This window comes from Penicillium verrucosum (genome assembly GCF_028828655.1).
Source record: "Penicillium verrucosum strain IBT 35672 chromosome Unknown utg000001l_segment0_segment0, whole genome shotgun sequence".
Lineage (NCBI taxonomy): Eukaryota > Fungi > Ascomycota > Eurotiomycetes > Eurotiales > Aspergillaceae > Penicillium > Penicillium verrucosum.
In genome coordinates, this window is record NW_026643210.1 from 11,336,016 (window position 1) to 11,348,769 (window position 12,754).

General features: G+C 50.9%; 6 protein-coding genes across 6 annotated transcripts; 2 read left to right on the forward strand and 4 right to left on the reverse strand.

The window, feature by feature from the left end:
* Nucleotides 1–421: 421 nt before the first annotated feature.
* On the reverse strand, nt 422–2,001 carry N7516_004150 (glycine hydroxymethyltransferase SHM2; the record flags this gene model as incomplete). The annotated part of the gene is made up of 3 exons (XM_057216870.1): nt 422–1,747; nt 1,836–1,886; nt 1,945–2,001. Coding segments are annotated over 3 exons (1,434 nt in total), but the record flags the coding sequence as incomplete, so codon positions are not given.
* A 472-nt stretch (nt 2,002–2,473) lies between these two features.
* N7516_004151 (mediator of RNA polymerase II transcription subunit 9) lies at nt 2,474–3,052 on the reverse strand (the record flags this gene model as incomplete). The annotated part of the gene is made up of 1 exon (XM_057216871.1): nt 2,474–3,052. The coding sequence occupies one exon, from the start codon at nt 3,050–3,052 to the stop codon at nt 2,474–2,476; it is 579 nt and encodes a 192-aa protein (XP_057078754.1).
* A 368-nt stretch (nt 3,053–3,420) lies between these two features.
* Nucleotides 3,421–5,157, forward strand: N7516_004152 (phosphoglycerate mutase, 2,3-bisphosphoglycerate-independent; the record flags this gene model as incomplete). Its single annotated transcript, XM_057216872.1, has 5 exons — nt 3,421–3,445; nt 3,505–4,242; nt 4,300–4,460; nt 4,516–4,883; nt 4,950–5,157. 5 exons carry the CDS (start codon nt 3,421–3,423, stop codon nt 5,155–5,157), a joined length of 1,500 nt encoding a protein of 499 aa, XP_057078755.1.
* Nucleotides 5,158–5,783: 626 nt separating this feature from the next.
* On the reverse strand, nt 5,784–6,377 carry N7516_004153 (tubulin-binding prefolding complex subunit YKE2). Its single transcript, XM_057216873.1, has 4 exons — nt 6,301–6,377; nt 6,046–6,241; nt 5,922–5,982; nt 5,784–5,855 (listed from the first exon to the last, which is right to left on the reverse strand). The coding sequence occupies exons 1-4, from the start codon at nt 6,356–6,358 to the stop codon at nt 5,796–5,798; spliced, it is 375 nt and encodes a 124-aa protein (XP_057078756.1). The 5' UTR covers nt 6,359–6,377; the 3' UTR covers nt 5,784–5,795.
* Nucleotides 6,378–6,656: 279 nt separating this feature from the next.
* Nucleotides 6,657–8,199, forward strand: N7516_004154 (AAA family ATPase VPS4; the record flags this gene model as incomplete). The annotated part of the gene is made up of 4 exons (XM_057216874.1): nt 6,657–6,949; nt 7,074–7,409; nt 7,468–7,918; nt 7,978–8,199. 4 exons carry the CDS (start codon nt 6,657–6,659, stop codon nt 8,197–8,199), a joined length of 1,302 nt encoding a protein of 433 aa, XP_057078757.1.
* Nucleotides 8,200–8,889: 690 nt separating this feature from the next.
* On the reverse strand, nt 8,890–12,657 carry N7516_004155 (putative spindle-pole body protein (Pcp1); the record flags this gene model as incomplete). The annotated part of the gene is made up of 3 exons (XM_057216875.1): nt 8,890–9,145; nt 9,205–12,029; nt 12,088–12,657. The coding sequence occupies 3 exons, from the start codon at nt 12,655–12,657 to the stop codon at nt 8,905–8,907; spliced, it is 3,636 nt and encodes a 1,211-aa protein (XP_057078758.1). The 3' UTR covers nt 8,890–8,904.
* Between the last annotated feature and the right edge of the window lie 97 nt (nt 12,658–12,754).

Genomic DNA, 12,754 nt, shown 5'->3' on the forward strand with positions numbered 1-12,754 from the left:
CAAAGGCAACTGATGGCTACACTATGGTATTACCTAGATAGGAAATAACCCTGGAAAAGCAGATGAGAAGAAAATAGTCCTTGGATTCTATAGATCCTTGTGTTGAGAACAGATTGTAGAATGTACATAGGACGCCCAATTAATGTTGAACTTTTCCCCTTAGAAATTCATGTTGAGCCCGCTGTTGAATAAGTGCGAGGCCCAACCGCCAAAAATAACATTGCTCGTTTCACATGCAAAAAAGCATTTCCCATATCCCAATGACCCGCGTCAGGTTGAAAAAGCAGTCCGGTAATTAACCCCTAAAAACGCACCCATGTATTTTTCTTTTGTTATACGAAATGATGTTGAACTCGTGAGATCCTGGATTCAGGACCCCTCTTATTTTTCCGCAACTCATACTCGGACCTCAATATCCCATTTAAACGGGGAGAGGGAAGGTGCTGGCCCACTGAGCAATCTCCTTGCGGAGAGCAAGGATCTCAGGAACGCTGTCATCAGCAACCTTGGCCTTGAAGTCCTTGAGCTTGTTGGCCTCCTTAGGAAGCTCACTCTGGACCTTCTTGCAGATGGCGACGGACTGGTCAATGTAGCGGGCAATGCGCTTGAAGTCCTCGGAGCCCATACCACGGGAAGACATGGCGGGGGCACCAATGCGGATACCGCAAGGACTGAGGGCCGACTTGTCACCGGGGATGGAGTTCTTGTTGCAGGCAATGTTGATCTGCTCGAGAACGGCCTCAACACGAGCACCATCGAGGCTGTTGGCACGGAGGTCGACGAGGACCATGTGGCTGTCAGTGCCGTCCGAGACGAGCTTGTGGCCAAGAACCTTGAACTCCTCCTCGAGAGCCTTGGCGTTCTTGATGACCTGCTCCTGGTACTGCTTGAACTCAGGGGTGTCGACCTGCTTGAGGGCAACAGCCAGAGCAGTGATGGTGTGGTTGTGGGGTCCACCCTGGTGGCCAGGGAAGACGGAGAAGTTGATAGGGTTCTCGAGGTCGTAAAGGACATCCTTGCCGGTCTTATCGGTGCTGCGGACACCCTTGCGGAAGAAGATCATGGCACCACGGGGGCCACGGAGAGACTTGTGGGTGGTGGTGGTCACAACATCGGCGTACTCGAAGGGAGAAGGAATGACACCAGCGGCGATCAGGCCGGAGATGTGAGCCATATCGACGATGAGGTAGGCGCCAACCTTATCGGCAATCTGGCGCATGCGCTTGTAGTCAATCAGACGGCAGTAGGCGGAGGTACCGGCGACCAGACACTTGGGGCGGTACATCTCGGCGTTACGCTCGAGAGTGTCGTAGTCGATGATACCGGTCTCAAGGTCAACACGGTAAGGGAAAGTCTCGAAGTAGGTGGAAACGGCAGAGATCTTGCGGGAGGGGGTCTGGTAGCCGTGGCTCAAGTGACCACCGTGGGGGAGATCCAAGCCCATCAAGCGGTCGTGGGGACGCATAAGAGCCTGGTAGACCTGGAGGTTGGCGGGGCTACCGGAAAGGCACTGGACGTTGACGCCCCACTTGGCGGGGTCGAGGTTGAAGGCCTTCAGAGCACGCTGCTGGCAGGTGATCTCAATGGCGTCGATGTGTTGGTTGCCACCGTAGTAACGAGCACCGGGGTAACCCTCGGAGTACTTGTTGCACATGGGGGAACCAAGAGCATCGAAGACAGCACGAGAAGTGAAGTTCTCGGAGGCAATCAGAACGATTGACTCACGCTGACGCTGGACTTCCTTCTCCTGTACGGATAGAAGAATTAGCACAGCTGAACTTTCTGGTGGGGAAAATGCATTCGACTGCAAGTCCCATGGTATAGTTTTAACGTACCATGATGGAGGCAATCTCCGGGTCGCTAGACACGAGGGAGTTGTGCATTTGCTGTAATCGATGAGTTAATGATCCAGATGCTATAAATGAGGGTAGATGTGTTACTCACGTCCCGGTGGGACTCGGAAAGAGCGTAAGTCATGATGAAGGATGGTAATCTGCCTGGAAATAAACAGAAAAATTTGGATATGGAGGAGGGGAAGTGAAGAGAAGGGGAAAAATTAAATGGAAGTGGTGGGGGAGGGGATCTGCCGGTTGCCTCAGGCGCTGAACCTTAGCACACCGAACGATATCGGAGAGAGCTGACCGGATTAGGGTTTTAGGTTATAGAATTTGTAACTGCAGCAAATTGGTACAATTGGAGGTTTAAGACAATTACATAATTGGCAAATCCCTTTGAATATTCGAGAAAAGAGAGAAGAGGAAATATATTATGAGTTGTTGGAGTTGCCACAGCTAATGAAATGATGGCGCCTTTTGTTGTCTTGAAATGATCGCTAAAAAAAAAAACACCAGGGTATTTCCTTATTATAAACGCCAAATGAATTGAATCGAAAGGCATGTGGCACCTGGTTGGCTTGAGAATTCCCATTCTGAACCGGGATTTTCGAAGTTCAAGCTTCATGCTTCCACGGTCCTCATGCTTCCACGGTCCTCGTATTGTCCTCATGTAGCGTTCCTGCTCGACTCCCAAAGTCAGAGATGACAGAGCGCAAACGTCTCACACGATCCTCCAGCTCTGCAATCTCCCTTTGTTGGTCATTGACAGACCGATGCACATCCGGTAGCCCTTCGACGACTGTACGAGCCTTCTGGATTCGAATCCTGACAGAGCTGGTTTCGGTAGGGAGGTTTTTCACATCGAGCGGCGGATGAGCGCTTGAACCAAGGACTGATACTTCTGGTACAGCATGTGAAGAGGTGGTGTTGCCATTGTGTCCACCATTAGGGATGTTTGAAGGTGTCTGTTGGGTCTGCGTCTGGGAAGCTCCTGGGACCCCTGTTGTATCTCCGGGTGCGTCCGATGAACCGGTTTGCTGCCCTTTTGAGGAGAGCAAGCGAGAAAGAATACCATGCAATGGTGGGATTATCTCAAAGGTCTGTGGTGAAGGGAACGGTACTGTTTCAGGCGCTGGTGTTGGCGCATCTTTCAAGGGCGTCTCAGGCACAGGGGATTTCAGCAGCGGGGTGCCCACTGGCGGGGATCGAGAAGCCATTGTCGGGAATGTTGTCTGAAAGGATCCCGAGGAAAGAGATCTAAAGGACGAGTAGATCCCGGCTGGGGTTAAGTTTTTAGGGAAGAGTCGGAAGACGCCCTGTAGATTCGGCCGCAACACATGATTATCTCAGCAAATACGCTCCTGGCACCCGGTGACGGTGACGTCGGGGCCCATGCCCCTCCTTCACCGGCGGCCTTTTTTTTCTTCGTTGGTGGTCTGATTCTCCTCTCTGTCTCTTCTCCTCTAAACATCTGTTGAAAGGTAAGCAGCTTTGTCGGTTTACTGTCGAGTTTCTCTTGGTTCAGCAATTGATCATTGTTCATATAATTCTAGGTGTGATTCAAATCACAATAACAAACCCCACTATGGCTGACCAAAAAGTTGCCTTGAGTATGATTGACTGCCACCCAGGTCCCCAAAGGATATGCAGGCTAATACAAGCCTTATAGTTGTGATTGATGGCTGGGGTATTGCAGGCCCCAACTCCCCACCCCAGGGAGATGCCATCGCTGCGGCCGATACCCCACACATGTCAGGCTTCGCTGAGCCCAACTCCAAGACCGCCCAGGGCTTCGCCGAGTTGGATGCCTCCTCGCTCGCTGTTGGTCTGCCCGAGGGTCTGATGGGCAACAGTGAGGTCGGTCACCTGAACATTGGTGCTGGTCGTGTTGTCTGGCAGGACAGTGTTCGCATTGACCAGACCATGAAGAAGGGCGAGATGGGCAAGGTCCCCAGTGTCATCAAGTCTTTCACCCGTGCAAAGGAGGGTAATGGACGTCTCCACCTTCTGGGCTTGGTCTCGAATGGTGGTGTTCACTCCAACATCACTCATTTGTTCGCCTTGCTCCAGGTCGCCAAGGACATGCAGATCCCCGAGGTCTTCATCCACTTCTTCGCCGATGGACGTGATACCGACCCCAAGAGCGCCGACAAGTTCATGCAACAGGTGCTTGAGAAGACACAGGAGATCGGTATCGGCGCAATTGCCACTGTCGTGGGCCGCTACTACATCATGGACCGCGATAAGCGCTGGGAGCGTGTTGAGATTGGCCTCAAGGGTCTGGTCACTGGCGAGGGTGAGGACAGCTCGGACCCGCTACAAACCATCAAGGAGCGCTATGAGAAGAACGAGAACGATGAGTTCCTGAAGCCCATCATTGTTGGCGGCAAGGAACGCCGTGTCCAAGGTACGTGAGGTCCGAGCCCAAAAGACAATGTCATGACAGCTAATTGAGCCTGTATAGATGACGATACCCTCTTCTTCTTCAACTACCGCTCGGATCGTGTCCGTGAAATCACCCAGCTGCTGGGCGACTATGACCGTTCCCCGCGTCCCGACTTCCCCTACCCCAAGAACATCTCCCTCACCACCATGACCCAGTACAAGACTGACTACACCTTCGATGTTGCTTTCCCCCCCGCAGCACATGGGTAATGTGCTGGCCGAATGGCTCGCCAAGAAGAACCTCCAGCAATGCCACATTGCTGAGACTGAGAAGTACGCTCACGTCACTTTCTTCTTTAACGGTGGTATTGAGAAGGATTTCCCCGGCGAAACCCGCGATATGATTCCTTCGCCCCGAGTCGCTACCTACGATCTTGACCCAAAGATGAGTGCAGCTGCTGTCGGTACCAAGATGGCTGAGCGCCTTGGCGAGAAGAAGTTCGACTTTGTCATGAACAACTTCGCCCCTCCCGACATGGTCGGCCACACTGGCGTGTACGAGGCCGCCATCCAGGGTGTTGCTGCCACTGATAAGGCCATTGGCGAGATCTATGAGGCTTGCAAGAAGAACAACTACACTCTGTTCATTACCGCCGATCACGGGTAAGTTATCCTGCGGCACAGGAACACTGTTCATCAAGAGGATTGCTAGTTAACCCACATTCGCAGAAACGCCGAGGAGATGCTCAACGAGAAGGGCACCCCCAAGACCTCCCATACCCTTAACAAGGTTCCCTTCGTTATGGCCAACGCCCCAGAGGGCTGGAGCCTCAAGAAGGACGGTGTCTTGGGTGATGTCGCGCCTACCGTTCTCGCCGCCATGGGCGTCGAGCAGCCCGAGGAGATGACTGGTGCCAACCTGCTGGTCAAGTCCTAGATAACTAGAGTTTTTCGTACATAAATGTTTGATTATGAATCAATGAATAGAATTTTGTCAATATACACATGATGTTTTCTTTTGCTTCTATGGTATCAGAAGTCATCCATCTTCTAGTTGCTCTGGGATGCTTTCAAAGCCTTCTTTATTTCATTCGTGTACATCCTTCTTGATGGGAAGATATTATTGAAATATCGAACTTGAATTAACCTACGTATATAGGCATGGGGAGACTTCATCGTGCAAGTATATCAATTTTCAGAATGATTGACACTATCAGATAATTCCACATCCAAAGACCAATTGATCACTTTTGATAGCGTTGTATTAAAATTTTGAGGGTATATCTTTAAACCGATCCATGCGCTGTTCTGGTGTCAGGCACCTGCACAGATCATACATTTCCTCCAAGCTATCCCAACTCAATTGGGATTCGGTCAATGCCCAGTAATTCCTCGAGATATCGTACCTCCAAAGTAGGGTTCACAGTTGCATAGTGCACGTACCGAATCACAGTGAACTGGTTGAGGGTTGGTCCCATCCGACGCCAGCTTCGTAGCCCGCACGCCACCTATCGCATCGCCGGGTCACCGGGTGATATATCCTTCTTCGCCTGCGGGTCCAGGGAGCTTTTGAGTTTATGCGGACGCCGAAGCAGCAGCCGCCTGCTGTTGAGCCTGGCTTTGGAGTTGGATGAGCTGAATGAGGGGTTAGAATATGCATATGGTGGGGTGGTGGATTGTAGTTGGATGAGGGCGGTTTACCTCTGAGCGCATCTTCTCGCTCTTTTCTTGTGTCGCCTCAATCTCGCCTTCAATTCGCTTGCTGTTGGTTCTCGGTCAGCACATATTTTCGTTGGTTCATAGTGGCCAAGGTAGTAGCACTAACATCTCCTTCTCAATGAACTCCAACCGACCGTTGACGGCCATGGTGGCTTCGGTCTTATCCTGCTTCAGCAACACCGGGCCAACAAGCTTGTAAATGTTGGATTCATCGTCCAGCTGGGCGAACTCGGTCTGTACGCCTTCGTTCTCTTGCTGCTGCGATTCGAGTTTCTGGCGGGCATCGACCAGAACCTCAAGCTCTGGATGTGCGAGAAAGGTCAGTAGCTATTGTTGTGATCAATTAGATATCTAGACATACCGGTCTGCAATCCCTGGAACTCTTCCGAGAGTGCTTGAAGCTGTTTCTGGGCGTCCATGGTGAACTTGGAGGTGAAGTGGGAGGAGGGAAAATCAATGGCTTCCCGCCCGTAAACAACTTCCACTCTCACTTTCCCCTCCAATTCCCATCAACCCTCGGTTCTAGGGCTGTTTTGTACCTCTTTTCTTCTACAACCAAAGGATCTTCAAGTTTTCTCTTCTAGCAACTCGTTGCCTATCCCTCCAGCCTTGGCCCATTGCCCCCCCCAACCCTTGCTCCCCTCTCCCCGCTTTATCACATCTGCCTCCGCGGTCGACTTGCTCCCTCTACCCCAGACAGCACACACATTGCCCATTATGAGTAATACCGATTTTCTGGGGCGGGCGATCGATACGGTCAAGAAGGCGATCGAGAATGACAACGATGGCGAGTACGAAAAGGCTTATCAGATGTACTACTCCGCACTCGAGTTGTTCATGCTGGCCTTGAAATGGGAGAAGAACCCGAAATCGAAGGAGATGATCCGCTCAAAGGCCGGCGAGTATATGGATCGCGCGGAGAAGCTTAAAAATCACCTGGCTGAGGACCGGAAAAAACCAAGTGCGGTTGGCGCAAATGGAAAGGTGGCGCAAGGCAGTGGGAAGGGAGGGTATGTACTCGACGTCTTTTGACAAGAGCTTCTCGCTCTAGCACCCCTCATATGTGTGATAGACAGTGTTAGCGAGTGGGCTATTGTCCTATGTTATCCCCGCTAACAGCACCGGATCGTACAGGAAGGAAGATGACGATAACGGCGAAGATGCGGATGCGAAAAAGCTTCGATCGGCGCTTCAGGGAGCTATTCTGTCAGACAAGCCGAACGTGAAGTGGGAGGATGTTGCTGGCCTGGAGAATGCAAAGGAAGCATTGAAGGAAGCTGTCATTCTTCCCATCAAGTTCCCTCATTTGTTCACTGGCAAGCGTCAACCCTGGAAGGGTATCTTGCTCTACGGCCCTCCGGGAACGGGAAAATCTTATCTTGCCAAAGCCGTGGCAACGGAGGCAAACAGCACATTCTTCAGTGTCAGCAGTAGTGACCTGGTCTCGAAGTGGATGGGTGAGAGTGAAAGGTAGGGCAACATCTTCATCTACGGGAGCTTCGAGAGTTGCGTACTAACTCGCGTCTAGACTCGTGAAGCAGTTGTTTAACATGGCTCGTGAGAATAAGCCAGCGATTATCTTCATCGACGAGGTCGATGCGCTGTGCGGACCCCGTGGCGAAGGAGAGTCCGAGGCCTCACGGCGTATCAAAACAGAATTACTTGTACAGATGGACGGTGTCGGCAAAGACTCGAAGGGTGTTCTGATTTTGGGCGCAACCAATATCCCCTGGCAACTGGATGCTGCTATTCGGCGACGATTCCAGCGAAGAGTACACATCAGTCTTCCCGATCTCAATGCACGAATGAAGATGTTCATGCTAGCCGTGGGCTCGACGCCGTGCCAGATGACCCAGACCGACTATCGTCAATTGGCCGATCTAAGCGAAGGCTACTCTGGTAGCGATATTAGTATTTGCGTGCAGGATGCACTGATGCAGCCAATCCGCAAGATCCAAGGAGCAACACATTATAAGAAGGTATGTATACTCAGTCCTCACCATTCCAATCCACGGCGACTGACCCAACTCTGTTACAGGTACTCGACGAGGGCGTAGAGAAACTCACGCCTTGCTCACCAGGGGATGCGGGCGCAATGGAAATGAACTGGCTTGACGTCGATGCGGATAAGCTTCTAGAGCCAGCTCTCAATCTGAAGGATTTCATCAAGGCAGTTAAGAACTCTCGGCCAACCGTTAGCGGAGAGGATCTCACAAGGAACTCTGAATGGACCCAAGAATTCGGCAGTGAAGGCGCATGATTGTATTTTCCGAACGAGATTCTTCCCATCATGGCCTCCGAAATGCGAATTTTTCTATCCCAGTCGATCGACAGCATAAAATCCTGGCTCCCTTGGCTTGTTCCAGGGAGGACGAAAGCTGAATATCTCATGGCCTTGCTCATAGTCTCCTTTACCCCTGCGCTTTATCTGTGTCCATGTCAATGCTTGCTTCATTTCGGATTACTGTGGTTTTTTGGTGGGTGTCTCCGAAGAGTTTGGTGTTTAGAAGCGTTTCTCAATTATTTTTTTGGCAATGGCCGGCGTTGGCTGAGCAAATATTTTCATGTGTCTATCCTGGCGAGTTATAGGAAAGCGTGTGAGTAGCTGCATACATACTGCTTTGAAGACTACACACTTATATGGTTCTTTCGCCGTAGCTTGTAGGTGTAATTAATGCCATTCAAGACTCAATTTTTGTACTGGCAGATGCTACATAAATAACTGTTAATCATTAAATTCTTCACTGGGATGACACTATGCACAAATGATTCGAACAAACTGACATAAAGCCAGCCCTAGAACGCCTCGATAAAAATGAAGGTAGACACAGAACCACGAACAACAAGTTGGAAAAAAAAAGCTAGTATACTTGCAAGACATGTCGGGGGAATCTCTCATGACTAAAGGTCGACGCTGGAAGAACAGACAAAATCACGAATGACATAAAACACAGCACCGATCCATCTACTGACCAAGCAAGCTCTTGTTCGAGCTATCACGACGCTTGAGCATTTCAGTCTTAGCACGCTTCAAGCCCTCGCCCAGTTTCTTGGTCCGCTTCCAATCACTGCTCATCTTTTGCATGCGAACAGCGGCCCTCACAAGAGATATGGCAGATTTTAATTTATGACGGGGAGTGCGGATAGGAGCTCGGTCACGGGCCTGCACACCCATCTCGGAAATCATACGGAGATCAGCATCGTTGCTGTCGGTAACATGTTAGCTATATTGCAGATAGTATTAGATAGAAATGGGGGTACGAACCATGCAACCCGGACGCGTTCACCAAGTTCCATCAAGCCCTTGCTCCAGGCAAGATCACGGCGGAACTTTTCTTCACGCTGTAGGCGAGCGCGAAGCCAGATGATTTCCTTGCCTAAGCCTCGGATTTCTTTCTCGTGTTTGGTTTTGTTGGTTGACTTGGAAAGGGAGGTTTTCTCGAGGATTTCGTCGTGGCGTCTTTGTAACATATCGAGATTTTTGGTTACAGCTTCAGCCTCGCGTTTGTGGGCATCTCGTTCTTCGCGAATCCGGCGCACATGTGACTTCAATTCGTTCAGGCGTGCTTCTCGTTCGGAGAGTTTTAGGGCCAGTGATTCGGCTTCGAGGGTGGAGGACCTGAGGAGCTCATGGAAGTCCTTTTGGTCTTCTTCTTTCATCACGGCACGTTCTAGCTCTCGGTTCTTCGTGTTCACCTTCTGGAGGGATCGGTGTGCTTCAGCCACTTGTTTTCGTAGACTGCGCAGCTCTTCATGAAGCTTGTTTGATGGAGAATTATGGGAGGAGTGGGACTCAAATTTGTTCATCATCGCATCATGAAGATCCTTTTCCAATTCCTCAACTCGGGACTTGTAGCTTTGCGCAGAAGACTTTTGCTTGGATTCACGCTGGAGGAGGATCTTTTCCCGTTTCTTAGCCTCCTCCAGGCTGTGTCGAAGTAAAGACAAGTCCCCATGTGTGCCAGATTGTTCATTCTCTGCTAGAGGGTGCTGCTGCTCAAGAAGAGCTTCCAGTTCTTGGGCGCGACGCTCCAGGCGCTGTACCTTCGTCTTGGCCGAAGTGAGTTCTCGATCTCGGTTGCCCGAGCCAGCAAGCAATTTGTCCTGAAGGCGGTCAATTTCAGCCGAAAGACGACCCTCCTCTGCTGCAAACCGTTCACTTTCTGAGACAAGCTGGTCCTCAAGGGACACTTTGGCGTCTCGCAGTACTTTGAGTTCGTTGTCGAGTCGTGTTACAGTCTTGCGTAGTTCAAGTTTGTCGCGGTCAAACCGGGTGGTGTCATCTGCACTCTGGACTCGGTCGAGTTGAGCTTGGAGCTCGTTGCGTTCAACCTCAATCTCCTGCGCCGAAGCTTTCAGGTCAAATATCTCCACATGAGCATTTGCAAGCTGATCACGGAGCTTTTGTCTTTCGGCAATAGACTTTTCCAGGTTTTTGTCCAGGTCAGATGTCCCATTTTGTCGACCCTTAGCAAGTTCTTGCTCATCCGCCAAACTCGATTGTAAAACGATCACCTCGTCTTCCAGAGCTCGCACCTTGTCTACAAGTGCTTGCTCTTCGCGTCTAGATACCCGAGCATCCTGCTTCGCTGTAAGAAGTTCGTCTCGTTTTTCATCAAGGTCGCGTCTCGTCTTATCGAGGTCGTCTTTCAGATCTTGGATTTGGCGATTCAGCATAGACTTTTCTTGCGTGTAGCGCTTTTTCTCGCTATCAATGGCCTCTTGAAGCCTAGACTCCTTCCCAGAATATGTGCTGCCAGCTTCCTGAAGTGCATCGATAGTGCGCTTCAAGTCTGCCGCTTGGCCTTCTGCCCATGCTTTCTCTGATTGCAGAGTCCGCTTGCTGCTTTCCCAACGGCTCTGATCGACGGCAAATCGGCCCTCCTTCTCCTCAATCTCGTGGTGAAGGTTTTCGATCTCCTCTTGCAGCCGTTCAAGTTCCGCTTTGTGCTGCCAGCGAATGTTGTGTCCTTCGTCCTGAGCGCGAGATGTGGCATCTTGAACTGCCTTTTGAAGTTCGCGGACTCTGGATTGCGCACGGTCAAGTTCAATTTGTAGTCCTCCCGATTCATCGGTCAGTGCGTGATGGCGAGTTTGAAGAAGTTCCTTTTCGTCCGTTCCACGCTGGAGTTCGTCCAAGGCCTCCTGTAGTCGAGCAGAAGTAGTTTTTAGGTCCTGTCGAGCTTGATCGCGATCACGCCTGGCCACATCAAGGTCCTCAACCAGTTGGTGGGCGTTATCTTCTAGGCCATGTTGAATAGTTTGGTAACGCTCTTCGAGGAGAGTCGCATGGTTGGTTTTACTCTTCAGTTCTGTCCTCAGAGCATCATTATCCTGTTGCAGCTCACGTATCTCTTCTTCGAGCTTTTCGGTCCTGTCCTCCATTTGCCGGCTCAGTCCTTTGGTGGTAAAAGATTTGTTCGACATTTCGTCCTGCAATTCTCTCAAATCCTCCTCAGCGCGGTCCTTTTCTTCAATAGCCTGCCTTGCGGCATCCACTGACTCTCTGGTTTCGGACTTGGCCCGGGAAAGACTATCATGGAGCTCTTGCATTTGCTCCTTAGCACGGTCTAGCTCAAGCTGGAGCTCCGAAGCTGCGCCATTCTCCTCGGCGTTACGTTTCAGATCCTCCAGCTCTTCTTCGCGTTCCTCGAGTAGCCGGTCTTTCTCTCTCGAACTTGCTTCTAAATCCTCAATATCGTCGCGAAGCTTATCGGTCTCTTGCGATTGGGTATCTTTAACGTGCCTCAACTCGTTGCGCGCTTCTCGGAGTTCGATGTCACGCGATTCAAGCTCTTCGCGCATGATATCCATTTCACGCTGTACCGTCTGATCCGCTTGCTCCCTCCAAGATTTCTCCTTTAATTCCACAAGCTGTAGCTGGTAGTCCTCAAGGTCTTTCTCTGCCTGCTGTAGGCTCTTTCGGTATCGGGCAATATCGCGTTGCATCGTTAATCGCAAGACCTTGAGCTCTCTGTTTTCTTTGAGGGCGTCGTTATTGTATTCCGGGCCAGCCTTTTGCAGTTGTTCTTCCATAAAGTGAATCCTCAGCTTCAAACTAAAATTGACTTTGCTGAGTTGATCAATGGCCTGTTGGCGTCAGCATTTGTTGGGTGCAAAAGGATAATGGTTGGGATATGCATCATACCATGGCTTGGTCCTTGAGCGACAAATTATTCCCTCCATCACCAAGGACTCCTCCGTTGCGTCCTGAAAGTGCGGGCAACGGTGTGCTTTGCGCACTACTGCTTGCAGCATGTGGAACCGGAGTTGGCTCTTCCATTGTCCGATCCTCCTCGTATATGTCAGACATGTCCATAGCAGGCAAGCCGGGTGTATGGGCGTTGCTGCGATGGGTCTCTCGTTGATATCCCGGGGTTTTCGGACCATCTGTTCCTCGGGCCGCAGACATATTCCTCAGAAGATTGTTCTTCGTCGCACTCTTCATTAACGGGGTAAACTCTCCCTTCTCGGGGGCTGTTGCTGGAAGATGTCGTAACGCGCCTCTTGTTGACTTGGAAGCAGCACCGACACGCGGAGTGACGCGTTTATCGAAACCTTTGATCACATCATTGTCCTTAGATGGTGTTTGGAACGAATTTTCAAGGGAATCGAGTGCAGACAAGTGATGCCGCCCCGCGCTGCGAAACCCGGTTGTAAGGTAAGTCGCGTTGCCGTCGTATTCGGTGCGCGGCGTGTCGATGTAAGGAAAGGCCATGTTTGAACAGGGAGAGGTGGGCCAAAACCTTTCAGCGCGTGACCATCACCGTCAATAAGGGCAGGAGCGAAGTTTAGACTGAAAGTTCACGCTTGAC